General features: G+C 41.5%; 1 protein-coding gene across 1 annotated transcript; it reads left to right on the top strand.

Moving 5' to 3' along the window:
• The first annotated feature begins 585 nt into the window (after nucleotides 1-585).
• Nucleotides 586-23,793, top strand: LOC138975185 (uncharacterized). Its single transcript, XM_070347846.1, has 21 exons — nucleotides 586-748; nucleotides 1,380-1,459; nucleotides 2,202-2,314; nucleotides 3,797-4,027; nucleotides 4,407-4,626; nucleotides 5,548-5,645; nucleotides 6,274-6,389; nucleotides 7,085-7,209; nucleotides 8,822-8,914; nucleotides 9,818-9,990; nucleotides 11,646-11,741; nucleotides 12,797-12,925; nucleotides 13,459-13,602; nucleotides 14,787-14,871; nucleotides 16,441-16,553; nucleotides 17,098-17,251; nucleotides 17,959-18,111; nucleotides 18,578-18,754; nucleotides 19,591-19,800; nucleotides 22,926-23,039; nucleotides 23,610-23,793. The coding sequence occupies exons 1-21, from the start codon at nucleotides 636-638 to the stop codon at nucleotides 23,729-23,731; spliced, it is 2,859 nt and encodes a 952-aa protein (XP_070203947.1). The 5' UTR covers nucleotides 586-635; the 3' UTR covers nucleotides 23,732-23,793.
• Nucleotides 23,794-27,244: the final 3,451 nt, after the last annotated feature.

The following is a 27,244-nucleotide window of genomic DNA, read 5'->3' on the forward strand; positions in this document are numbered from 1 at the left end:
TGGCCTCAACTTTTTAAAGGACGGATATAACGTTATCAGTGAGATTTATTGAATAAAATGGAAAGAAACCAAACACGTGTAGAGATATCATATGGAAGAATTCTTGTGCAAAGTTTCATAATCGCCTGTTCAGTACTATGCTCTCAGAAATGTCTGTTCCAATTTTCATATCAATTCGTTCGGTAGTTTTTGAGAAATACCTTTAACAGACAGACAGAGACACACATACACACACACACACACACACACACACACACACACACCCATGTATATGTATATACACACACACATACATACATACACACACACACGCACGCACACACACACACACACACACACACACACACGCACGCACGCACACACACACACACACACACACACACACACACACACACACACACACACACAATACATCGGGAGACAAACTTCGTTCTATGCTCTCGTTAAAATATTCAGTCAAAAGCAACGAAGTCCGTGATATACAGGAGAAAACAGTTAACTTTGTTCTAATAATCATAATCTAGCCTTACTTTCTGACTCGTCCAAAACTGGATCATAGCCAAGATACCGTCAGATTAGAAGGGCGATTCAGGACAGCGCATTAGTTCGTAGCTCACAAGAGCGAAAGGATAGGAATGTCACGGACAGAGATATGTGTGTGTCTGGCACTGCTGTGGTCAGTGCCCTGTGTATGGTCAGACACTGTACACATCTACGTCAGTCCAACGGGATCCGATTCCAACGATGGGTAAGTTTGAACACACGTGGATGCCTGATATTAAGTGGGTGAAGTCAACTTGGCTAAGTCTGTTTCACGAAGCTCGCCGCACAAAGCTTTAGTCCTACATTTTCGGTAAAAAAAAGACTGCGATGTCCATTGTTCGTATTTCTCACGAAAAAGCGTCAACTTATCTGTGATGATTTACGACATTAAATCAATGCAATCTTTCAATTTCGTTGAAGCTTGTAATTTCTCTTTTAAAGATGAATAAAGATTATTGTATTGTATTGTATTGTATTGTAAGTGTACCAAGTCTGTAGATTTATGCAAATCTAAGACATTTGTCCCAAATCGTAGTTTATATCTTGTTGCTACACAGTATACAGTTGTTTTAAATGACTTCTTCTACATTTATGTTCACACATTTTGTGGGACAAATCACATCCAGAGCTACGCTACAGTGATGCATTTAGCACCCAAGACAATTTCTGATAACACCGCCAGTGACGACTTTCATTTGTTTTCATTCTGCGTCGATGCATGCAATACATACCGTATACAGACACTCTGTGAAGATGAAAATTATACGCATGCGATATGTCTGCTGTGTTGAAATATATGTTTGGATTTGGCTATTAATAACACACACCTTTATCAGCCAATCATCTTCCCACCCTGTGAAAACTTTGAACCATGTGGTGGACACGATGCTTGGTCAAGATGGTGTACGTGGAAACTGTGAGTATGAAGAAGTTGATTTGATTGACGTATTCATGTGTTATTACACCCCCGGTATAGGGGTGTGTATAGGATTCGGTCGATGTGTTTGTTTGTTTGTTTGTGTGTTTGTGTTCGCATATAGATCTCAAGAATGAACGGACCGATCGTCACCAAACTTGGTGAACAGGTTCTATACATTCCTGAGACGGTCCTTACAAAAATTGGGACCAGTCAAACACACGGTTACGGAGTTATTGGTGGATTAAGATTCTACAAGGACTTATAGAGGGACATATTAATGGTCAAAGGGAAATAACCTTCTCAGTTGGTGGCAGTGAGAATGGTTATTTCCCTTTGACCAACGGGGGTGTTTTTCCTACCTCGGAGGAATTTCTTGTTGTGTTTGGTCTGTACGCGATGCGATGTGGTGCTGAAAGAAACATGTCCATGTTTATGCATAATAAATAATGGAAGTTAAATTCTTTACGATATCTTATCTCAATATTTTTTTTTCTCGCGAAGAAGCAATGTTTATTGATATGCTTTACAGCATGGCAGCAAAACCAACCTTATGTTAACTTCACTACCTCACTATCATACAAAACATCATTCCGTTTAGCTGAACAAAAGTGACTACGAATGGGGTGTCTGATGTATGTTTGCTCATTTAGAAAGTTTCACATCCATGCATGCATTCATTCATTATATTCTTATTCGTTCATATATGAATGCATTATCCATGTATGTCCATTTATTTCAGCGGTGTTCGTGGAGTTGATGCAAGGTTACCATGACCTGTCCTCCACCTTGCATATCCAGTCTACCAGTGGTACCGTCGTCTTCAGAGCCTACCAGGGACAGGAAGTGCATGTGGTGAGTGTTTGATGAATTCATGTCAATACAATAGTGAGGATAATGAGAATAGATAAATAGATAAATCCTTGAGATCTGGGGTGAAGCCAAAGGAATGTAGACTACATTAGCATTTAGCTCGTTCGACAAGGGAAGGTTGTGCTGTTAACTGAATACAAATAATGTACAAGTACACAGCACCGGGAACTTGGGTTATTTTGATTCAAATCTATTTTTGCCAAACCTCTTCCGAGAAATACCTCCGACACTGCTGCCGAACAATTCTTTTTGTGAAGTTTGTTTCGTGTTGTTCATCGTCAGGTCCCACCTATCTCGAACAATGATAAATGTCGTACAAGACCAGCGCCCTTCCATTATGTGCAGGTCGTAACAGTTTGAGTGGTCAAGGGTGCTCATTTTGTTCGAAATCTCTGATGGACTTATATTACAGGGGCGAACAGTGTCTGAGAAAATAATGTTTGATCATTAAGGTTGGTTAATCCCTGATTGCTAAACAGATCATTAAGGTTGGTTAATCCCTGATTGCTAAACAGATCATTAAGGTTGGTCAATCCCTGATTGCTAAACACCAATAAACATTTTCCACTGTTCTGTTTGTTTATGTAGCAGAGTATTACTGAAGAAAAAAAAATCCAAAAACAGTCAGCTTCTTTAGATTGTCTCAGTCTCGCTTGTGTCTTCCGAACGATCTGGACAATTTGTCAGATAAGTTTATTTTCTGTATTTTAAGTGTTTGTCTGTCCACTTAAAAGACCGTTGCGTTGAAGAAAAGTCATTGGCCAGTGTGTTTTTTTCGGTAGTTCAACTCACTGAGCCTCGCTAGAACCAGGGATGGCCGAATCAATCAATCAATCAATCAATCAATCAATCAATCAATCAATCAATCAATCAATCAATCAATCAATCAATCAATGAGTCTTATATCGCGCATATTCCGTGGGTACAGTTCTAGGCGCTCTGCAGTGATGCCGTGTGAGATGAAATTTTATACGGCCAGTAGATTGCAGCCATTTCAGCGCATATTTACCTTTCACGGCCTATTATTCCAAGTCACACGGGTATAGGTAGACAATTATTAACTGTGCCTAAGCAATTTTGCCAGGAAAGACCCTTTTGTTAATCGTGGGATCTTTAACGTGCACATTCAATGTAGTGTACACGGGGGGAGGTTCGGACACCGAAAATGTTAACTCGCCAGCCGGGCGAGTAACTTCAAGAAAGTCACTAGCCCGCCAGAAATTTCGCTGGCTCCATACCTACCACGGTTGCTACATCTGCAGTGTTAATAATTATGGCCGTGAAACTCGATATTACAACCAACAGTGTTGCATTGGACCAGAATGTTCACTGGCCAGCCCGGCGAGTTGCCAGGCGGTTTCTACTAGCCTGGCGGATTTTATCATCGAACCTGGCGATCAGGCGGACGATTTGGCCAGCCCTATAGTACGAATCTTTCTATGCCCGAACTTTTTTCTTACGTAGGTAGGAGGCAAACGCCTTCCCAGCAGCAACTTTCATCACGTGACCGACTCCCACGTGCGGGACAGGCTGCCACAAGAGTCACGTGACAAAGTTCTGGAAGTGGACCTGACAGCGGCTGGCATAACAGACCTGGGCACTCTCAGGAATTACGGGTTTGGAATCAGCTGGACGGCTCCTCTGGAAATATTTATCAACGGCAATGCTCTCAGGCTGGCGGAATGGCCAAATATAGTGAGTTTTTCTTGTTGCAGTCTGCGCTGTTGTGTTTTTGTCCTTTTTTCTTTTGGTTGGTTATTAAGTTGTTGTTGTTGTTGTTTTTGGACGAAACAGAAACGCCCTGCAGGCAAACGAAGAAACTAACATACATGCAGTAACTCCTAAAGCAAGACTCTTGAAATGCAAGAAGAAACTAACATACATGCAGTAACTCCTAAAGCAAGACTCTTGAAATGCAAGAAGAAACTAACATACATGCAATAACTCCTAAAGCAAGACTCTTGAAATGCAAGAAGAAACTAACATACATGCAGTAACTCCTAAAGCAAGACTCTTGAAATGCAAGAAGAAACTTATTGTTGCGCCTCAAATCTTTTTTTCTCTCTTTATCCAGAACTTCATCAACATAAAGTCGATTCCCGACGGTGCAAGCGGCAGTCGCTTCACCTATGACGCAGGAGGTCGTGACGTCAACTGGGCCAAGGAGACGGAGCCCTGGGTGTATGGGTGGTGGCAATGGGGGTGGGCGGACCGCTCTCTACCCGTATCTCACGTTGACTCTCACACCCACACCATCACGCTGAAAGAAAAACCTCACTACCAGCTTAGTGTGGGTATGTCATGACTCCACTAACCACGTTTAGTCAAAAGCAGAACAATGGTGACTGCGCGAGAGAGCGAGAAATAAAAAGACCAATCAATACTGTACTCACGTTTTTGACGTAGACGAAACAAATAACAAAGCGTGTCGACCACTGGGGTCTTACTCAGGCACAAAACAAAGGAAGACCCCAGTGGTCGCTTTGTTATTCGTTTCGTCTTCGTCAAACACGTGAGTACATTATCGTTTGGTCTTTTTATGTCATGTTTATTCAGCCCGTGAGAATAAAAACGTAGAGAGGAGCTGATTGTAACACAAGACTGGTGCTAACAGAGAAGATAACTCCGGTACGATTGAACCCAGCAAGTCTATTTTGTGGCGGGTATATATGGTACTTTCGAGAATGTATAACAACACTTCTCTGAAAAGAAAGAGAAATGTTCAAGTACTGACATGCTTTACAAGAATGCCAAGTAGGGCGAGTAGTTAAGATCGTAACAAAGTCGTTATCCAAAGTCTTATCTGTATTGATGTTTTTGCTGACATTATCGCTCTGTCTGTCTGTTTCTCGCTGCCTCTGTCTGTCTTTCTGTCACTATCTGTATACCTGTCTCTCCCTGTGGCTCTCTCCTCCCTCTCTTTCTCTCTCTCTCTCTTTCTATTCGTCTGTTGTATCTCTATCTCTCTCTCTCTCTCTCTCTCTCTCTCTCTCTCTCGCTCGGTTTGTTTCTCTCTCTCATTCTCTCTCTCCCCCCCCCCCCTCTCTCTCTCTTTCTCTCTCTTTCTCTTTCCCTCTCTCTCTCTGTATCCTCCCCTTGTCAAGTAGTGTATTAATGTCTGTCTATAAATTGTTGTCTTTTACACACGGAAGGGAATGGTTTTAACTCAGCTCGTCAAATGCAATTACTATAACATACTTATTTCGTTCATCCAGGTCACTATGACCCGTCCAAACCCCACGGCCAGGCATCGGGCAATGCTCAGGGTGGCTACTTCAGAGTGGTCAACATGCTGTGTGAGATTGACCAGCCCGTGAGTGCTAGTTGAAATGCATGAATGAATTTCCCAGGGAGAAACAGCACCAAAGAATAGAAACACGCTTATATAGATTGCTTGGCTCAGATTAAGTGAATCTATCTTTCTCTCTCATTGCCTCTCTCTCCGTCTGTGTGTGTGTCTCTCTCTCTCTCTCTCTCTCTCTCTCTCTCTCTCTCTCTCTCTCTCTCTCTCTCTCTCTCTCTCCTCTTTCACTCTCTATTTGCCCCTTCCCCGTATCTCTTTCCCCTACCCTCACTCCCTTCCCCACCATCTCTCTCCCTCCCTCCCTCCCTCTCTCTCTCTTTCTCTATCTCTCTCTCTTTCTCTCTCTCTCTTTCTCTCTCTCTCTCTCTCTCCCCCCTCCCTTTCTGTGCGCCTCCACCATTGCTACAGAATAGAAATACACACAAAACAGTACCTCTCAGTTCTATTTACATCGCTGTTTTCACCTTGTCACACAAAGGCCATTCCTACATGTATGCAAGATGCGATAATGAGTGCTGGTGTGTATACATGCAAAGTTTCTACGCTGTAAGTTGGAGAGTGCTAATATTTCACACACAAACATTCTTAAATACGATCACTGTTACCGGTAGTTAACTAGACGTTTTCATTCTTCCAGGGAGAATACTACATAGACAGAACACACAAGAAGTTATACGTGTGGCCCAATACTCCACATCAGACGCTGACGTCATCAGATATTGTGTATGCGTCACTGCTTCAAGAATGTGTCATGTAAGTTAAATGTCTGATATAAACTAGTAGAGCAGGAATTATTTGAGACAGAAAAAGTATGTACAAAGCAAATGGTTATAAATCGTATTGTAAACACAGAAGCTATAATTCAATCAAATCAGGTAAGCTGAAGTATGATATGCACATTAATCATAATCATCATAAGTAAGAACGTTTAAGATCCTTCGCAGGCGGTGTTCCTCGTGTATTTGGTCATGGTGCACACGTGATCAAAAACGGGCGCTCATTTACATGTTTCAAGCCCATAGTGTGAAGACGCAGGTGACTATAAGGCCAACAAAAAAAAATTGTCTGTTTAGGGTAACCCGACCGACCCTATCGATTTGGCGCCGACCCAAAAACTTTTTTTTGATTTCAAAAAAAAAAAGAAAAAAAAAGAGGTAAAAATGCTAAAAAGAGACAGTTGGCGTTTCTTTCTCTCCCTTTCTCTCTGTTTTATTTATACGTTAGTTTTGAAACATGTATTCATCAAATATAAGAAGTGAATGTTCAGCCAACATAGCATTTACAAAAAACAAAAACAAAAACAAAACTTTACCTACCTACCGACCCTACTTTTTTTGGTCATGTTACCCTAAACAGACAATCTTTTTTTTGGCCTAATATATCCGTTTCTCTTTTGATTGAAAATATCCATTGAATGCCATTTGTGGATATTTTGTATCTCATTTCAGAATTGAAAGCACAGCTCAGCACGTACAATTTCAGGATATAAGTTTGGAGGCATGCCGTCACAGTGGATTTGTACTGAGAAATGCACGGAATATCACATTCCAAAGCATGGAAATAAAAAATACAGGTAAGTTGAATTCTATAACAAGCGCACCAAAATTACAATCAGTTGACAGTGTAAACATTTATTTCTTGAAATACTTGATTACTTGTCTTCTACTTGTCTTCTGTACTTCTAGCTTTATATCTTATACTACCGCCCTGATATCAATCAATCAATCAATATGAGGCTTATATCGCGCGTATTCCGTGGGTACAGTTCTAAGCGCAGGGATTTATTTATTTTAATTTTTTTTATTTTTTTTTTTAATGCAATTTATATCGCACACATATTCAATGCCGTGTGAGATGGAATTTTGTTACACAATACATCAGGCATTCACATCGGCCAGCAGATCGCAGCCATTTCGGCGCATATCCTACTTTTCACGGCCTTTTATTCCAAGTCACACGGGTATTTTGGTGGACATTTTTATCTTGACTTACTTTGACTTATTCCTGTAGACTCCCTGTGGAGCATAGGGCCGCGGACATTTTTATCTATGTCTATACAATTTTGCCAGGAAAGACCCGGTACCCTTTTGTCAATCCGGTGGGATCTTTAACGTGCACACCCCAATGTAGTGTACACGAAGGGACCTCGGTTTTTCGTCTCATCCGAAAGACTAGCACTTGAACCCACCACCAAGGTTAGGAAAGGGGGGAGAAAATTGCTAACGCCCTGACCCAAGGTCGAACTCGCAACCTCTCGCTTCCGAGCGCAAGTGCGTTACCACTCGGCCACCCAGTCCACGTGATATGGCCCTTCGTGGTCGGCTGGGCGTTAAGCAAACAAACAAAATATATCTTATACTGCAATCAATGGGCAACATTTCCTGTGTAACCCTTCAATACTATGTCTTAGGTCTGTATTACGGACAAACCAACACAGACAAAGGGTAATCTGCAACAGTAATTGTTTAGTAACCACATGGAAACTTCGCTGATAGGAAGTAGCGTAAGTGCGCATAACTATACTTTATACATGGAACCGCTGCATTCGTGCGTGCTACAGGAGTGGACGTCTAGAAGAAGCGAATGAGAAGAAGAAGAAGATGAAACCGCTACACAGCATAGGCATTGCACTTGTGGTCAAGGGGAAACAACTGCATACTAGCCATCATATCCACTTCTTTGCCCAGTTTCAGCAAAAGGTATTGCACTTGTGGTCAAGGGGAAACAACTGCATACTAGCCATCATATCCACTTCTTTGCCCAGTTTCAGCAAAAGGTATTGCACTTGTGGTCAAGGGGAAACAACTGCATACTAGCCATCATATCCACTTCTTTGCCCAGTTTCAGCAAAAGGTATTGCACTTGTGGTCTAGGGAAAACAACTGCATACTAGCCATCATATCCACTTCTTTGCCCAGTTTCAGCAAAAGCTATGCAAGGGGTCAGTCAATAATTTCTAAGAGCCAGGAAATCAAGCTACTTTATGTCTGCAATGGTTAACAGTGTATGCCACAGTCTGACATCGTGAACTAATTTTCCAAAAGCTAAAAACTGTGGCAAAAGCAATTCAAAGAAAGCAACATTTTAAACCATTGCAATTGTTGAGATACATTGTTTTGTTTGCTTGATTGTTTGTTTGTGTCTTTGTTTGTGTCTTTGTTTGTGTCTTGTTTTGTTTGTCACAGGTGGAGCTGCCATCTCGTGTAGTGGTAACTGTCGGGCAGTGTCAGTGCTGGGATCCGATATCCATGACGTTGGAGGTGGTGTTCACATCTCAGGTAACCAAAAAACATCAGGTGCTTTACTGGGACACTTAATCATAGGCAAAATAAAACATTTGAACCTGTACGTCGACCCAGTTGACTTTGTAGTGGATAAACAAACAATGTTACATTAACAGCAAGAGTGTAGCTCAGCTCATTGCATGTTGTGTCGGAGAGGGAGCGTGGGACCATGGGGAATGGGGAGGGGGGAGGGGGGTGAGAAAACAGTTGAATAGGTACAACAAGGCAGTAACTACAAATGGTGTATCTGTGTCTTGACGTTTGCTATGTGTCCAAGAGGAGGGGGCACCTTATCCCAAAAGCCTGGTCAGAGTTGAGGTGGTCAACCGAACAATGTTATGTGTTCACGAGGAGGGGGCACCTTATCCCAAAAGCCTGGTCAGAGTTGAGGTGGTCAACCGAACAATGGTATGTGTTCACGAGGAAAGATATATAGGTTACACACTCCGAGTTCTGAATATCGTGCATAAAAAATATTTTCCCCAGGGTTGAGGCTCGGTAATACCTGAAAATCGAGCCGAGGGAAAATATGCACGATATTGAGAACTCGGAGTGTGTAACCTTTATATCCAATCCAAAAGCCAGGTCAGATTTGAGATGGTGAGTCGAGCCGCTTACACGAGGAGAAAGTTACCTCTAACCTGCTGATTTGTATACACAAAACATTTAAATGACTGTGGGTGAGGTGAACAAAGTTGAAAAACAAACAAAATCTGTACTCACCAATACGAGGACAGAACACACACACACACACAATGTCGACATTTTCTTCCCTGGAGGCTTATTCAGGACTTACAAACAAATACAGAGCTAAGGGGAGAAAAAAAAGCAAAAGCAAACTATAAAATCAAAGATTGGAATCAACATCTACAATATTTCCATAATGATGATTGGCAGGAGGAGATCGCAAGAACCTGGTGTCGTCAGACAACGTGATCAGTGACAACCACATCTGGCTCCACGCGCGTGTTGGTGCCCAGGCCAACCACGGGATCAGGCTGGGAGGGGTTCACGGCGTTGTGTCCCACAACCATTTGCACCACGGCCAGTACACCGGCATCTGGTGGGAGGTGAGTCATCTGTAGACAGCATGCATTGCACACCACTGTGTCCCACAACCATTTGCACCACGGCCAGTACACCGGCATCTGGTGGGAGGTGAGTCATCTGTAGACAGCATGCATTGCACACCACTGTGTCCCACAACCATCTGCACCACGGCCAGTACACCGGCATCTGGTGGGAGGTGAGTCATCTGTAGACAGCGTGCATTGCACACCACTGTGTCCCACAACCATCTGCACCACGGCCAGTACACCGGCATCTGGTGGGAGGTGAGTCATCTGTAGACAGCGTGCATTGCACACCACTGTGTCCCACAACCATTTGCACCACGGCCAGTACACCGGCATCTGGTGGGAGGTGAGTCATCTGTAGACAGCATGCATTGCACACCACTGTGTCCCACAACCATCTGCACCACGGCCAGTACACCGGCATCTGGTGGAGCGTGAGTAGTAATTTAATTGTTACATCAAAATAGCAAGAGCATCATTGGACTGTGAGGTCATACACGCCATGCATAAGATAGGTGGTGTTCATCCTACTGTGTCACACAATCATCTGCACCACGGTGACAGGCATCTCGTGGTCGATATGAACATCGTCAATCGACGATGTTCGGAAATAACTCTGTCCTGTTTTGGGGGTTGTGAAAGAGTGAATACTATTGCTTTCATTGATCGAGTCATATACTTTCCCACGTGACAGTACAGGCAAGACACTAGCGAGGGGTGTGTCTGAAACACGTCAACAAGGAGCACATGTGGGAAGTTAGCGTCACAAAACGTATGAGTCATTACCCTTGCACAACCCATACAAATCCGACTGATTGAATTCAGGAGCTCGTCTATTCTCAGTTAGTAAAGTACTGTGCTTGTGATCCTTGGGTCACGGGTTCGAATCCAGGTCTGGACGAACACGGGTCAACTTTAGGTACAGACTCAGAGACGGTATCTCTATGTCCAATCACAGATAGGGCACGTTAAAGACCTCGGTAAACCGGCACGGTTGGCTTAGTGGTAAGGCGTCCGCCCCGTGATCGGGAGGTCGTGGGTTCGAACCCCGGCCGGGTCATACCTAAGACTTTAAAATAGGCAATCTAGTGGCTGCTCCGCCTGGCGTCTGGCAATATGGGGTTAGTGCTAGGACTGGTTAGTCCGGTGTCAGAATAATGTGACTGGGTGAGACATGAAGCCTGTGCTGCGACTTCTATCTTGTGTGTGGCGCACGTTATATGTCAAAGCAGCACCGCCCTGATATGGCCCTTCGTGGTCGGCTGGGCGTTAAGCAAACAAACAAACAAACAAACAAAAACCTCGGTCATTCTGCCTCAAATGCAAGTTGTTGAAGAGAGATACTCATGATGCTTCTAGCTTTCAAATGGGAGGAAGCGACTCATGAGGTAATAGATCAATTAAAAAACGCCGCTGCTGTCACAAACATTTTATAATGGGAAATGCATCACTGATAGATATTTTGTCAGGCGTACCCCCCAAAAAAAAACGCCGTGTATGAACAGTTAGGACTGATTTGTGGTACGTTTTTCTTTTAGTCGATCCAGATCTATTTAAACTACTATTGTAAATGTGAATTATATTTTGCGGACGGTATAACATTGTTTTTTAAAACTTGATATTAAACCTTAATAACATGTATTTTTCAGGGCAACGATCACGTGATAGAGTATAACCACATCCATCACATGTGTTGGAACTCCAGCGACTGTGGCGCTATTCATAGCGGACGAGACTGGACCTGGGTGAGATTTATTTTCCATACTTCGATTCCATGCAGATATTCTCTTAGCTTATTAACATCATTGCTGCTATCGACATTTTTTTTCATTATTGCAATCACTACAGCATTTAGAAACCTTGTTGTTAAGAATAAATAAATACCCCAACAAACATTATATACTGTAAAAAAGAGTACACTCTCGTAAACATCAATCCTGGCTGCTCCTTTGCTTGTTTTGTGTGTGTGTTTTGTTACATTTAGTCAAGTGTTGACTACCGTAAATGTTTTAACATTGACGTGGAATCGAGACGAGGGTCGTGATGTATGTGTGTGTGTGTGTGTGTATGTGTGTGTGTGTGTGTGTGTGTGTGTGTGTGTGTGTGTGTGTGTGTGTGTGTGTATGTGTGTGTGTGTGTATACATCAATTCAGAGAAAACTACTGGACCGATCTTCATGAAATTTCACATGAGAGTTCCTGGGTATGTATCCCCAGATGTTGTTTTGATTTTTTCGATAAATATCTTTGATGACGTCATATCTGGCTTTTTGTGAAAGTTGAGGCCGCACTGTCACGCCCTCATTTTTCAATCATATTAATTGTCATTTTAGTCAAGTAATCATCGACGAAGTACGGACTGTGGAATTGAATTTCAGCTCGGCAGCGTATTAATCAGTTAATTAGTTTGCTCATTAAAGTTGTCATTAAAATCGAATTATTACTACATGTAGCAGATTTAAAAACAATTGCATCGTATTCCTTAATTTCTCCTGTTTTCAAAAACATATACAATGTCATGTTTACAGTAAACATGTGCTCAGAATTAAAGAAAATAAGAAATAAGAAATTAAGTACTGCGTTCGCGCGCTACGCGGAGACGAGCGTGACTAGTCTTGTTTTGTTCGTGTAGTTAGTCGAGACTATTTTGATATAGTCTCGGTGATGACTTTTTGTGTGTGTGTTAATCTGTTCCTTTTTTGCCGACAGCTTGACTAAATGTGTTTATATCGCTTCACGCGACTTGTTTTGGTTTAAAGTCACATTCAGACTCATGAGTTCTGAGTCAATTGTTCTTTCAGCGTGGCAACGTGATACGCCACAACCACATCCACGACGTTCAGCGTCACTTTCCCGGGGCGCCCGTGCGTGGTATCATGCTGGACGATGAATACTCCGCTGTTCTCATCGAACACAACGTCTTCTACGATGTGAGTGCGTTTCTCACATGTTGATGTTCACACGTGTCTACTCTGGAGTTCTCGCATGTGCAAATGTGTTCACTCTGGACTTCTGAATCACAGTGTGCACGTGTGTAACTTCTACTGTCAATGTGACTTGGCATTGTTGACCTTAACAGACTTCGTGATCAGAGAGAGAGAGAGAGAGAGAGAGAGAGAGAGAGAGAGAGAGAGAGAGAGAGAGAGAAAGAGAGATAGAGTGAGAGAGAGAGAGAGAGATAGAGTGAGAGGGAGGGAAGAGAGAAAGAGAGAGAGAGAGGGGGGGGAGGGAAAAAAGAAAGAGAGAGAGAGAGAGAGAGATAGATAGATAGATAGAGAGAGAGAGAGAGAGAGAGAGAGAGAGAGAGAGAGAGAGAGAGAGAGAGAGAGAGAGAGAGAGAGAGAGAGAGAGAGAGCGATAGTGATAGACAGACAAACACACATCAGAAGGACAGACGCAGATAATGACACGGTGACTATCTGTTTACTAGTCTGTCTTTGCTGAAATATGTTCTGTTACACAGAACGATATACACACGAATATCGGCGGTGGGCGTGATAACGTCATTCGTTACAACGTCATGTACAACGCCCTGGACCAGTCCATTCAGGTAGACGGGCGTGGCTTGGGGCACGGCCACGGGGAGTACCTGCGAGGAAAATTGCAGGTGGGTGCATTTTTCTTACAGCTGAAACTCTTGATTGCCTGGAGAATTTACTTATGACAATTTCAAAATCAAATCATAACATGATTGCATCAAAACTGAGAAAAAGGTCTCGATGGAAGGCAATTATCTTGCTGCAATTCAAACGGCAATATACAGCGGTTGTGTCCCTTATCAGAGTATCGTTTGCTTTAGTATATGACCCGGCTTGCGAGCCTTTATATCACAGGAAAAAAGTCTTTCTACCGCTCTTTCATCGAGTCTGTCATCACTTTTGGTTTTGTGTCCTGGTATGGAGGTCTGAGTGTGAAGAACAGGAATGTCTTAGTGCGAATGGTGAATGTCAGTAGCAAGGTGATTGGCAGGCAGCAAGCAAGTGTGGAGTCCCTGTATGAAAAGCGTGTGGTGAGAAAGAGTAGGCGGATAGCTTCAGATAGGTCCCATGTCCTAGCCCACCTCTATGAACTCCTTCCCTCTGGCCGTAGACTTCGCACGCACAAAGCTAGGACACTCAGGCTGCAAAACAGCTTCATCCCCAAATCCATCACCCTTAGCAACATGTAAACACATCCACATACCCGACTCAGCCCCTCTTCTGCCAGTGCAATCAGTAGTAATGTACATGTATGTATTGGTTTTATGTACAACCGTATATTTCCTGCGATATAAGCGCAGTGCTTTAAAGATGTCCATGTTATATAGTGCTATATGTTTTATGTAAAATCAATGTCTTGTTTGTATTATTGTTATGTACCACCCCTGAATTTCTCTATGAGATAATAAAGTATTCTTATTCTTATTCTTATTTAAAGTGGATTCCATCGTAAAAAAAACCAAAAAAACAGTCCAAAACCCAGGCTTTCTTTCCCCAAACGTTTGATTCAAAACATCGTGTCTCGCTGTTTAGATATAAAGGTTACATCCCCGCTCGTGGCTCGCATTACATTAAATCCATGCATCAGTTGACCGCGAAGTCTTTTTTGCAAAAAACTCTGTGTCAGAGCTTCGTGCAGCCAGCTTCGCGACCTCGCCCAATCAATTTCCAACCAATCATAGTCTAAATCAAGGCTTTAGACTATGAAATACATCATTGCTGACAAAGCCTCAAGTGTCAATTTAACCTGCATATTCGTACCTGCTGTCTCGAAATGGAAACGGGCATGTAACATGTTCACATTTCTCTGCAGCATACCCCATACCGCACGGACTTGTGGAAATCTCGCTACCCGAAGCTGTACAGTATTCTTGACCATCATCCCGAGGCCCCAGAAGGTATTCTTCTATTAATTCATACAACAATACGTTCATGCCTCAATAAGATCATATCACCCCCTCCTACATCAGCTCCACTGGTTGCCCGTTCCTGCCCGTATCACCTACAAAATCAACACTCTCACCTACAAATGCCTCCATGGTCTCGCCCCTGCCTATCTCTCCGACTCTCTTTCTCTCTATGTCCCTTCACGAACACTCAGATCATCTGCCGACTCCCTCAAGCTCAACATCCCCCACACCAAACTCAAAACAGCAGGTCAACGCTCATTTTCTTTCCAAGCACCTAGCCAATGGAACACACTACCTCTCCCCCTCCGTCAACAACAGTCCCTCGAATCATTCAAATCTGCACTCAAGACATTCCTTTTTTCCAAATAATCCATGCATTCTACACTGCCCACCCCATCCCACCCTGAATAACTGTACATATTGTAATGGTTGATGGTGTGTGTGTGCTAGTGACTTTAAGTCTCCGTGTGTGTGAACGAGTGTATGTGCGCCTTGAGTCGCCTGTTGGTGAGATATGTGCGCGTTATAAATATTCGTATTATTATTATTATTATTATTATGCCTAGAAAATGGAGTTTTAAGCATACTGTTTTACCAAAATCAAAAAACAAGAAAGGTAGGCCTAAGTTGTTGGAACGTTTGTTATTGACAACACAATACGTTACATTTTGTTAATAACAAACATTCCAACAACTTACCTTTCTTGTTATTTTATTCTGAATTTGTTTTTGGATTTGTTCATACTTCTTGACATTCTAAATGGCTGTATATGCCTGTGGAACAGAACAGAAAACCTGGCTTGGTATTCAATATGTATGTGTAAGCATATAACTATCAGGTACTCATTTTTTGATGGTTAAAACAGGAGTATAACATTGTTGGAATGCAAAAACGTCCTTAATACATAGACTCAGTCACTCTGAAAAAAAACCCATATTTTATCTTGCGCGGTTTACGTGTCGTCATTATGATTGATTAATCTGTAAATTTGTAGATCAAATAACGAAAGGGAAGTAATCGCTCTCTATGCATACAACATGTGTTATAGAGTAAGCGAGAGTTATACGGAACCAATATCCTGGCACCTGAGAGAATAACAAGCATTGAAATGAACAAGCGACTTTCCTCTCTTTCGTTTAAGATTCTGTTAATTTGTAGTTATACAATACCTTTTTTTTGTTCACAATTTTTGGAGTAAATTACTTCTTTCTTATTGCTTCGGCGATCCTGAGCTTTGTAATACATGTATCCGTTTAAAAACAATATATATATGTGTGTGTGTGTGTGTGTGTGTGTGTGTGTGTGTGTGTGTGCGTGTATGTGTGTGTGTATGTGTGTGTTCGTGTGTGTGTGCGTGCGTGTGTGTGTGTGTTCGTGTGTGTGTGTTCGTGTGTGTGTGTGTGTGTGTGTGTGTGTGTGTGTGTGGGTGTGTGTGTGTTTATAATTATGTGTGTGTGTGCGTGCGTGCATACTTGTGTGTGTGTGTGTGTGTGTGTGTGTGTGTGTTTATGTGTGCGTGCGTGCGTGCGTACATCCGTCTGTGTCTTTGATTTGCAGGAAATCAGATCTACACAAACGTGTTCTACAACAAAATAGGGATTGAGAGAATCCATTACAGTGGACACGGTCTGGAGAGAACAGATTACTTTGACGCCCATGACAATCACAAGGTGAGTGGATTAGCTTTTTTTTCTTCTTTGTTTTTTTAAACTTTGTTTAAACAAGGTTTTATTCAAATACACAGGATACAGTCATGCAGAGAAACAATAGGGACACGAACTCAAGCGAACGCTTATATCACGTGCCCTACGCAGTAAGAAATTAAGAATAATGGCGGACATAACATTAAATGCAAACCAAGCAAAGAACAAGACAAAACTGGCAGTGTGTGTCCTCTCATTTACAGCATCGTCATCAGTCAGTTTACCATGACAACTACTCAATCAGGAAAGAAAGACAGAATAATTTTATTAATAAGAATGAAGGAAGAAGGAACGGAAAGATTAGAATGAGAGAAGAACAAAACAATACAAGAATAGAGAAAAAGAAAAACCCGAACAGTGAAATCCCATTCTGTTATTAGTCAAACATAGGGCCAGGGATACATGTAATGATGTATATGTTATTATCGACTTAACAGTGATCATTATCATAATACATTTCTGACGCAGCAATAAAACGAGAGTTCTCTGATAATGGCGATGTGTTTCTTAGGCCTATAGCACGTCAGAGTTTTTGTCCCCTGACTATGCTGACTTCCGGCTGCGCTGTGAGGCTGCGCAGTGGGGCAGTACAAGTCACTTCCCTAGGCCTGTGGCACTGGATGAAGTAGGTCCCAGAGTTCCAACCGGCCCTCATTACTTGAGAGGTGAGATGATATGTGAGGGGGTAATGATATTAAACTGCATATCGACGTCGTCACAGGATTTTGGCGTAACTCATTTCAGACAGCTTTTCAGCTGAAGGCCAAAACTGATTTTTTAAATTATGAAATAGTGTTTATATTTGTACCTGGTATGGCTAGAAAGATGAACGAATGTAAAATCACGTATCGTCCTTCGTATTGCAGAGAATATTTGTCATGAAGAACGATTAACTTGGTCTTAAGCTCAAAAACATCATAATCACTAAGAATCGAGTTACGCTGAAACTCCAGGACGACGACGATATTGAGCGTTGAATGAAATGTTGTCTTATGTAATTGAATACACTTTGTAGTTATCTAGAGTTACAGGAAATTGAGGTTGAAAAATAACATCCGAAACATGATTATAAAGGTCGACTGTTGTCGTTGTTTTTACGTTGGGGAAAAAATAAATGTGATCATTACTCTTACCCTTTGTTTTTACAGGCTGTTTTCTGCAATACTAAGTTGGGTTATGTCTTCCCTATTCTGGGTGAAAGAAAACAAATAAGCAGTTTACGTCTGAAGTACTGACTTCTTATGTCTAGTTCCTCTTAAATACGAACACTTCTACCTTCAACTTAGTTCCAGTAAGCAAAATTGTCTTGAGATAAGTAAATGACGGTTATCAGTTTGTAATATGTTCCACAATTTGTTCAATCGTGTGTCAGTACACAGACAGACACTTACGACAAAACACACACCACCCACGTCGCCCCCGTGTAGCAGTTCGACTGTGGCACCTGCTACTCACACACCACGTGGGTCCTACCTTCCCGATGGCTCCGCCCCCAACACTCTCTATCCACACATTGCCAAAGATGGTAAGTGTTGTCCGCCTAACGTGAATAGCGCCATGACTTAAATGAAGAACATATCTTATACAAACAATTTTGTTAGATATGGCCCCCGTCGTGTTTATTTCTCTTATGTTAAACCTGGGATTCGCTTATATATAAGCATACGATTGATCACTGATCTAAACGTGAAATAGTGTACATTTGTCACGATATCCAACCGAATACAGTTTTGTTTAAACCAAGTGAAGCAAGAAGAGAGCTAGCTGTTGTACCTCTGGCGAATTAAATCTATCTACAGGCTTACGTTTTGTAACTGTCGACAGATTGTGAGCAAATATCAAGCTCGATTATGTATTCAAAATATCTTTGAGCAAAGTCACAGCGTTTTCAACCATTTGAGAAGGTGGGTGTGAACAGCGAAAAATATTATCAAAGCTTTGGAGATACTAATATAATTATACTCTTTTCTTCATAATGTTTGTGTTTGTAGGATGTTGGTTCATTACCGATCACTGCCCCAAGCACCCAACAGCTGAAGGAACGCACAAGGACGACCTGGGCACACAGAACGGGACAGAGGAAGGATGCTTGGCACGTGCAGCACAGCAGTGGATTTGGTGCGGGTCACCCAGCAATGGACGTGTTGTTGCAGTGTATGGACCCACAGGTGAGACAACGAGTATGTGGTGTGTGTGTGTGTGTTTGTGTGTATGTGTGTGTGTTTGTGTGTGCATGAAACACATCAGGGAAAATGGTGCGGGTCATCCACCAATGGACGGGTTGTGGCTGCATGTGTCTGGATTTACAGGTACGATGCTACACTCTAAAGTGTTCCACTGTAGAACGTACTTGAACACAATGAGACACAGTGCACTATTTTACTAGCAAAGTTAAAAATAAGTGTGCTACTTTTGCCAGTAACATTATGCGTTATATTCCACAGTGTTCTGAACTTGTTGCAAAAAGGGTGCTCAAAAGTGAATCACTGCAATTTACAGTGGACGATTAGTAGAAGTAGTATAGTACATGTAGTAATAGAAGCAGAAGTACAAGTAGTAGTAGAGTCGAACCTATCTATAGATAACAACTACGTAAAGGACCGACCACAAGTTGTTTTAATAGAAAGGTGGTCGCTATGAAAAAGCAAACCTCGTCGGGTATCGTGGTGGTGGAGGTCAATGGGAGTAGTGTTTTTTTTAATAGTAAGACATTAATAGGAATATCAGTAGTAGCAGTACGATGTAGGAGAAAAAGAGGCGGAAGTGATAATCGCAGAACAAGCATTAAAAGTGGTAGCAGGTGTAGTTGTTGCTGTTTTTGTACTGTGCCAAACGTCAAATAGTGGTCAAAATTGAAAATACCAAATGACATTGCCCCCAGGTTGCAATGCCAATCGGCGCAAAAGGATGGACCTCTTGTGATGAATGTCTCGATCATGATCAGTACTTGTCAAATGTCGTACTTTGATCAAAATTGAAAATGTTCACTAATATTGACCGCTAGGTGCAATGACCATCGGCGCAGAAGGCTGCTACTTCGCGGAGTATGGGTGCCGCTCCACAACGCCAGGCATTATCCACAGAGACACGTACGCCGAGGCACACGAGAACGCCTCGCACAGCGAAGCCCACTGTCTCAGGAGGGCTTCCCCGCAGTGGATCTACTGTGGGTCACCTGTCGACAGACCTTATACCAGTATCTATGGGCCCACAGGTGAAACTAGAATGACTGTGGACAGTGTTGATGTTGATTGATGGGATGCTAGGTTAAGTGGGAGCAGAGTGAGAGCAAGCTTGGACAGTGATTATATAATAAACGGAATAGCAACAACACAAAAAGAAAAGAGAGCAAGTCGCGTAAGGCGAAATTACTACATTTAGTCAAGCTGTGGAACTCACAGAATGAAACTGAACGCACTGCATTTTTTTTCACAATGACCGTAGTCCGCCGCTAGTGCAAAAGGCAGTGAAAGTGACGAGCCTGTTTAGCGCGGAAGCGGTTGCGCTTTACTGCATAGCACGCTTTACTGTACCTCTCTTCGTTTGAACTTTTTGAGCGTGTTTTTAATCCAAACATATCATATCTATATGTTTTTGGAATCAGGAACCGACAAGGAATAAGATGAAATTGTTTTTAAAACGATTTCGGACATTTAATTTTAATCATAATTTGTATATTTTTAATTTTCAGAGCTTGTTTTTAATCCAAATATAACATATTTATATGTTTTTGGCATCAGAACATGATGAAGAATAAAATAAAAGTAATTTTGGATCGTTTTATAAAAAAATAATTTTAATTACAATTTTCAGATTTTTAATGACCAAAGTCATTAATTAATTTTTAAGCCTCCATGCTGAAATGCAATACCGAAGTCCGGCCTTTGTCGAAGATTGCTTGGCCAAAATTTAAATCAATTTGATTGAAAAATGAAGGTGTGACAGTGCCGCCTCAACTTTTACAAAAAGCCGGATATGACGTCATACAAGACATTTATCGAAAACATGAAAAAAAACGTCTGGGGATATGATACCCAGAAACTCTCATGTAAAATGTCATAAAGATCGGTCCAGTAGTTTACTCTGAATCGCTCTACACACACACATGCAAAAACACACACACAGACACACATACACCACGACCCTCGTCTCGATTCCCCCTCTATGTTAAAACATTTAGTCAAAACTTGACTAAATGTAAAAAGAATGAAACAGTCGAACAGTTTTCTCCAGCGAGGTCGCGCTGATGTGTATCCATTCTAAGCCCTTTAAAAAAGAATGTTGTTGTTGAAAATTGTCATCATGATTGTTTCTGCGTTTGTCCTTATTTTGTAAATAGCACTTTATCGTTCTATTTTATGTCGTGTTCTTGTCTAGTTATCTTTAATCGGGTGAAGAAAACAACAAGTCGCGTAAGGCGAAAATACAATATTTAGTCAAGTAGTTGTCGAACTCACAGAATGAAACTGAACGCAACGCAACGCAGCAAGACCGTATACTCGTAGGATCGTCACTCCACCGCCCGTGGCAAAGGCAGTGCCCGTGGAATTGACAAGAAGAGCGGGGTATTCGTTTTAACTTTCTGAGCGTGTTTTTAATCCAAACATATCATATCTATATATTTTTGGAATCAGGAACCGACAAGGAATAAGATGAAAGTGTTTTTAAATTGATTTCGAAAAAAAAAATTTGATAATACTTTTTATATATTTAATTTTCAGAGCTTGTTTTTAATCCGAATATAACATATTTATATGTTTTTGGAATCAGCAAATGATGGAGAATAAGATAAACGTAAATTTGGATCGTTTTATAAATGTTTATTTTTTTTTACAATTTTCAGATTTTTAATGACCAAAGTCATTAATTAATTTTTAAGCCACCAAGCTGAAATGCAATACCGAAGTCCGGGCTTCGTCGAAGATTACTTGACCAAAATTTCAACCAATTTGGTTGAAAAATGAGGGCGTGACAGTGCCGCCTCAACTTTCACGAAAAGCCGGATATGACGTCATCAAAGACATTTATAAAAAAAATGAAGAAAACGTTCGGGGATTTCATACCCAGGAACTCTCATGTCAAATTTCATAAAGATCGGTCCAGTAGTTTAGTCTGAATCGCTCTACACACACACACACACACGCACGCACATACACCACGACCCTCGTTTCGATTCCCCCTCGATGTTAAAATATTTAGTCAAAACTTGACTAAATATAAACAAGTCGCGTAAGGCGAAAATACAATATTTAGTCAAGTAGCTGTCGAACTCACAGAATGAAACTGAACGCAATGCCATTTTTCAGCAAGACCGTATACTCGTAGCATCGTCAGTCCACCGCTCATGGCAAAGGCAGTGAAATTGACAAGAAGAGCGGGGTAGTAGTTGCGCTAAGAAGGATAGCACGCTTTTCTGTACCTCTCTTTGTTTTAACTTTCTGAGCGTGTTTTTAATCCAAACATATCATATCTATATGTTTTTGGAATCAGGAACCGACAAGGAATAAGATGAAAGTGTTTTTAAATTGATTTCGACAATTTAATTTTGATAATAATTTTTATATATTTAATTTTCAGAGCTTGTTTTTAATCCGAATATAACATATTTATATGTTTTTGGAATCAGCAAATGATGGAGAATAAGATAAACGTAAATTTGGATCGTTTTATAAATTTTTATTTTTTTTTACAATTTTCAGATTTTTAATGACCAAAGTCATTAATTAATTTTTAAGCCACCAAGCTGAAATGCAATACCGAAGTCCGGGCTTCGTCGAAGATTACTTGACCAAAATTTCAACCAATTTGGTTGAAAAATGAGGGCGTGACAGTGCCGCCTCAACTTTCACGAAAAGCCGGATATGACGTCATCAAAGACATTTATCAAAAAAATGAAAAAAACGTTCGGGGATTTCATACCCAGGAACTCTCATGTCAAATTTCATAAAGATCGGTCCAGTAGTTTAGTCTGAATCGCTCTACACACACACACACACACACACGCACACACACACGCACATACACCACGACCCTCGTTTCGATTCCCCCTCGATGTTAAAATATTTAGTCAAAACTTGACTAAATATAAAAAACCAAGTGCTGTCTTGATACACACAAAAACCTGTGTACAGTGGTACCCCTCTAAACACCGGAGGAAATCAGGTCATAAAAAGGGTCCTACATTGGAGGTCATGAAAAGATAAATCTAAAAACTCAAGGTCTCAAAAAGAGTAAAGTCTTAAATTGGGGGCCTTAAAAGGGAGTTCCAGTGTATTGATACTCCTGTGTGATCAATAATACAAAGCTTGTTTTTCATTTCTATGTTGTTCTGTGTTCTAGGAGCGTTCAGGACGGCAGGAGCGGGCTGTTGGGTCAAGGTCAGGTCATGTCCAGCTCACCGTGACCAGGAGGGTTTCTTCTTTGATGCCTGGGGTGCAACCAACCGTGACACAGGTAAGTCGAATCATTTGATGAAAATGTATGCAGTTAGTGTTGGATGCCTGCATATTACCAGCCACCTCCTAGCCACACAGCATATGAATGTTGTTCCGAAGTTAATGTTAAAGATGAAATAGACAGGTCGTATGAATTCATTGAAACAATGTGTACAGCTACTACTGGATTGAGTGTCGATTATCAGCCAGGTCCTTTCTACGAAGTGCATGATTTGGCATGTTTAGTTCAGCATTCACTTACAAGCATTCTAGGTGGAAGGTCGAATGAATTAATGCAATAAATATATTCTTTTACTATCGGGTTCTTTGTCTATGATAACCAGTTTAATCTTATCACAGACCATACGGAATGTGTTCTGAAATGAAATTTAAGGATGCTGGTAAGAGGTCGAAAATTTGTAAAGTTACAACTAGGACCGTAGCATATCCAAGAACAGTGATTATATGAATGTAAATAGGATTACGGGTTATATAAATAGCTTTCCTAAATGAATAAGAAGGCATGCATCAAAGCAAGCATAATTATTTGCGAATATCAAATTTAATATCTTTTGCGGGTTTAATGCAGGAAGCGACAGAGAAGAATGCTACGGTCGTGCTCAGTACTTCTGGGCTAAGTGTGGTTCCCATAGCAACTCTCCTGTCACTGCCTACTTCCGGCCACAAGGAAGCAGTCACACCTACCCATAAATCGGATACATATCTCTATATTGATGTGTTCTGCGTTTAATAAATGATTGACGACTTTTGTACCTCTTTGTCTGTCCCTTTACTCCGCCTGTCTGTCTGTTTGTTTGTCTGTCTGACTGACTGAGTGTCTCTCTCTCTAATCATGAAGTCATTATAATTGTTTATACTGTAAAAGAAAATGCAAATTGGCAAAATTTAGCACATTTTGTGAACTTAGACAGACTTTTGCATTATACAGGGTGGTCCCAAAAAATGTAGACAGTTTTGCGTGCCTGTCATTTCTGCTACAGGGCTCCCACCTATTCTTTTTCACCTGGAATGTCTCACACAAGCATGAAAGTTTAGTAAGGCACAGTTTTTTCTTCTTTGCAACATCATTTCTGGGCGTAGTTCAATAGTTCATCACATTCTCAATCCAAGCACTTCGTCCCCAGATCTTTCTCCTCCAGATTTCTTCCTCTGGGGGTACCTGAAAGAAAGGGTTTACCACAACAATCCACAGACAATACAAGCGCTAAAGGAGAACATTCTTCGTGAAATCAGGAGGATTCCACTCGAGACCGTGGACAGAGTTAGCAACAACTTCAATGTCCGTGTCGCAGCCGTAATCCAGAGACTAGGTGCTTGGATTGAGAATGTGATGAACTATTGAACTACGCCCAGAAATGATGTTGCAAAGAAGAAAAAACTGTGCCTTACTACACTTTCGTGCTTGTGTGAGACATTCCAGGTGAAAAAGAATAGGTGGAAACCCTGTAGCAGAAATGACAGGCACGCAAAACTGTCTACATTTTCTTGGACCACCCTGTAGGTACTGTGAACGCTATACTGACTTCGACTCGAAGCATGTTCTTGCCTATAATACGTACATGATATTAAAAGAAACATTCTTTGTTATCAAACTGTGGCTACAGTTGGGGACGAAAGTTCGCAAACATTGGGAAATATACGAAGTTTAATATGTTGGGTGCATGTCCACCAACTCTTCGCTTTTTGGTCAAACGCCACCCGAGGCCGCTGCATGCGGATGGACATTTCGAGTCTACAACATATTGTAATTCAATCAAGTTGGCGTTTTAATTAAACAGATCCTTTGATTGGTCAGAATGCCCAAACTCATTAAAAATTACCGGTCATTAAATATAGGTTACACACTCCGAGTTCTGAATATCGTGCATATTTTCCCTAGGGTCGATTTTCAGGTATTACCGAGCCTCTGGCGAGGTAATACCTGTAAATCGACCCGAGGGAAAATATGCCCGATATTCAGGACGAGGTGTGTAAGCTTTTTATCCCATTACTCCGACGTTTTCATTAAAAAACCGAACTTTTTGTGACACAAACTCTGCGAGTGCCTGTTTACTGCTCATCACACCTTCTGCCACCGAAAATCGTGTCATGATATTCATGTGCGAAACGAGTCCCCTTTTGTCTTTTTGTTTCCAGGATTGTGCCGTTGAATGCATTTGATACTGTGCAGTTACCGGCCTGTTTCAGTCGGTTACCCGAGCTGGCATTCGTCAAAACTGCGAAAGACCGCATTCTGATAATCTTCGCTTCACAGCTAGCGACGGGAGAGAATGATACCCGAAGGGAAGTAACTCAGTTTTGACCTGATTTCAGGATTCGAAAGACCGCGTGTGTGATTTTACAAGCGATGAAGATGATTGCTGAGTTTGTGCTTATTCGAGCCTTTGTGCTTCAGTGTTCAAATGTGTATTACCTGCTTCTTCAATCGTCACTTACTAATTGTGACCCTCCACCACGGGATGAGTCGCATGTCACCTTTGCATGATTTTCATATTTTTACATTTTCCTAAAGAGTGTTTTATGCTCTATCCAGTGGTGAAAACCGTTTCAGAAAAGAGCAAAAACTGTTTGAGTTATAAGCCTGTGACTAAGGTGACCCACACACTGTTACCAGACACTCACACAAGACTTATATTAAGCCTAGCGCAGAACCGCGCGAGGTGACATGCGACTCATTTCGTGGTGGAGGGTCACAATTTAGGTGAGCCTAACTTTGATGTCTGTCGTTGTCTTAGGCCATTAGGTATCTGGCGCACCACTGTCGAGTTGTTTTTATGCGGCAACGCATGTAGCCTAGTGGTCTCTATATGTCCTAGATCCGACCTTCTTCGCCACCTTTTATTCTAACAGTATCACCAACTTTGAAAATGGCAATTTCCATGCTGGTCAACTTGAGCCGAAGATACTACATGTATAGCAAACGACAGATCCTGCAGCAGACGACAGATCTGTAGCAGACGACTGTTCAGACAGCCTTGTTCTATTGAACCATATTTAGCAATATATGCTCTAAAAGCGATAACAAATGAACAAAACTATAAGCATACTGTTTTATTGTAAGTTTTATTTTGTCGCTCAAGATTTTGAATCAGGATGCTCTTGGGATTGATCTAAGCGGTTTCCCATGAAGCGTACCTCGTTACGACAACTTTACTAGAGTTGTGCGCCTTGAATCACTGTGTGTCTGTGTCGCTCTCTCTCGTGCTCTGTCTCTCTCTCAGTCTCACCGCGTCGGACAACTCATAAATAGATCCTACATACGTGAGAGAGACACCCGTGAGATAATAATCGTTCAAATCACACGTGTGTATATCATGTAAATGAGGTCATGTCAAGCAAGTCTGGCAGGGACCTGTTTTTCCACTGCTTATGATGCCAAAGTCACTGAGACAAACGTCATTATAGAAACAAAAATTGCGCTCGCTAATTACCCTCGATGAATCTTTAGAACTAACACGTCACGCCACACTTTCAGAGTGACGTTTCTTTGCTTTGACGTAATAGATTGCACGAGGCTTTAGAAGAGATCGAGGTTCCAAAACAAGCGTCTTCAATTAATCTGCCTCGACTGCAGGACATTTTCAGTAAAATACACGTAAGTACAGTATGTAGGATAAACAGAATACTAAATGGTTTGCTGTGTCGTACCAGATTTACACTCGTTGCTTTTTCAAATAGTGAACAGCTCGCTTTCGCTCGCAGTTCAATATTTTAAAAAACAAACTCGTGTAAATCTGGTACGACACAGCAAGCCATGTGGTATTCTCTATTTATCTTCACTCAGCTCTTCACCCAAACAGATTATGTACATTCTTTGTTGTTTTCTTTATTTCTTCAATGATAATGTTTGTAGATCGTTAGCCAAACGTCAGTTCGACTTTTATACCGCAGAATATCTCAATCGTTTTGCTGAAAAAAAGTAGTCCCCGAGTTAACGATAAATATGCAGATGACCTAAATTATTCAAATGTACTCTGAGAGTGGTTATCGACAATTAATGACCGGTAATTTTTAATGAGTTGGGGCATTCTGACCAATCACAGGATCTGTTTCATTAAAACGCCAACTTGATTGAATTACAATCCACGATGACGACCTCGAAGTTTCAAATGGAAGCATGTTAATGTGTAATTGCTTGCACAAGTATACTACGTCAAGATGTTTTGACGTCAATGCATCCTGAAATCATTTCTCTCTGGTGTC

Source organism: Littorina saxatilis, linkage group LG9, assembly GCF_037325665.1.
Source record: "Littorina saxatilis isolate snail1 linkage group LG9, US_GU_Lsax_2.0, whole genome shotgun sequence".
In the NCBI taxonomy this organism is placed as follows: domain Eukaryota; kingdom Metazoa; phylum Mollusca; class Gastropoda; order Littorinimorpha; family Littorinidae; genus Littorina; species Littorina saxatilis.

What these genes read in the sequence shown, in the direction of transcription:
- LOC138975185 (XM_070347846.1), top strand. Translation starts at nt 636, where the DNA reads ATGTCACGGACAGAGATATGTGTGTGTCTGGCACTGCTGTGGTCAGTG. An exon ending in GGATCCGATTCCAACGATGG is followed by an intron (nt 749 to 1,379) that starts GTAAGTTTGAAC and finishes CACCTTTATCAG; the next exon opens with CCAATCATCTTCCCACCCTG. An exon ending in GCGGACGAGACTGGACCTGG is followed by an intron (nt 11,742 to 12,796) that starts GTGAGATTTATT and finishes TTGTTCTTTCAG; the next exon opens with CGTGGCAACGTGATACGCCA.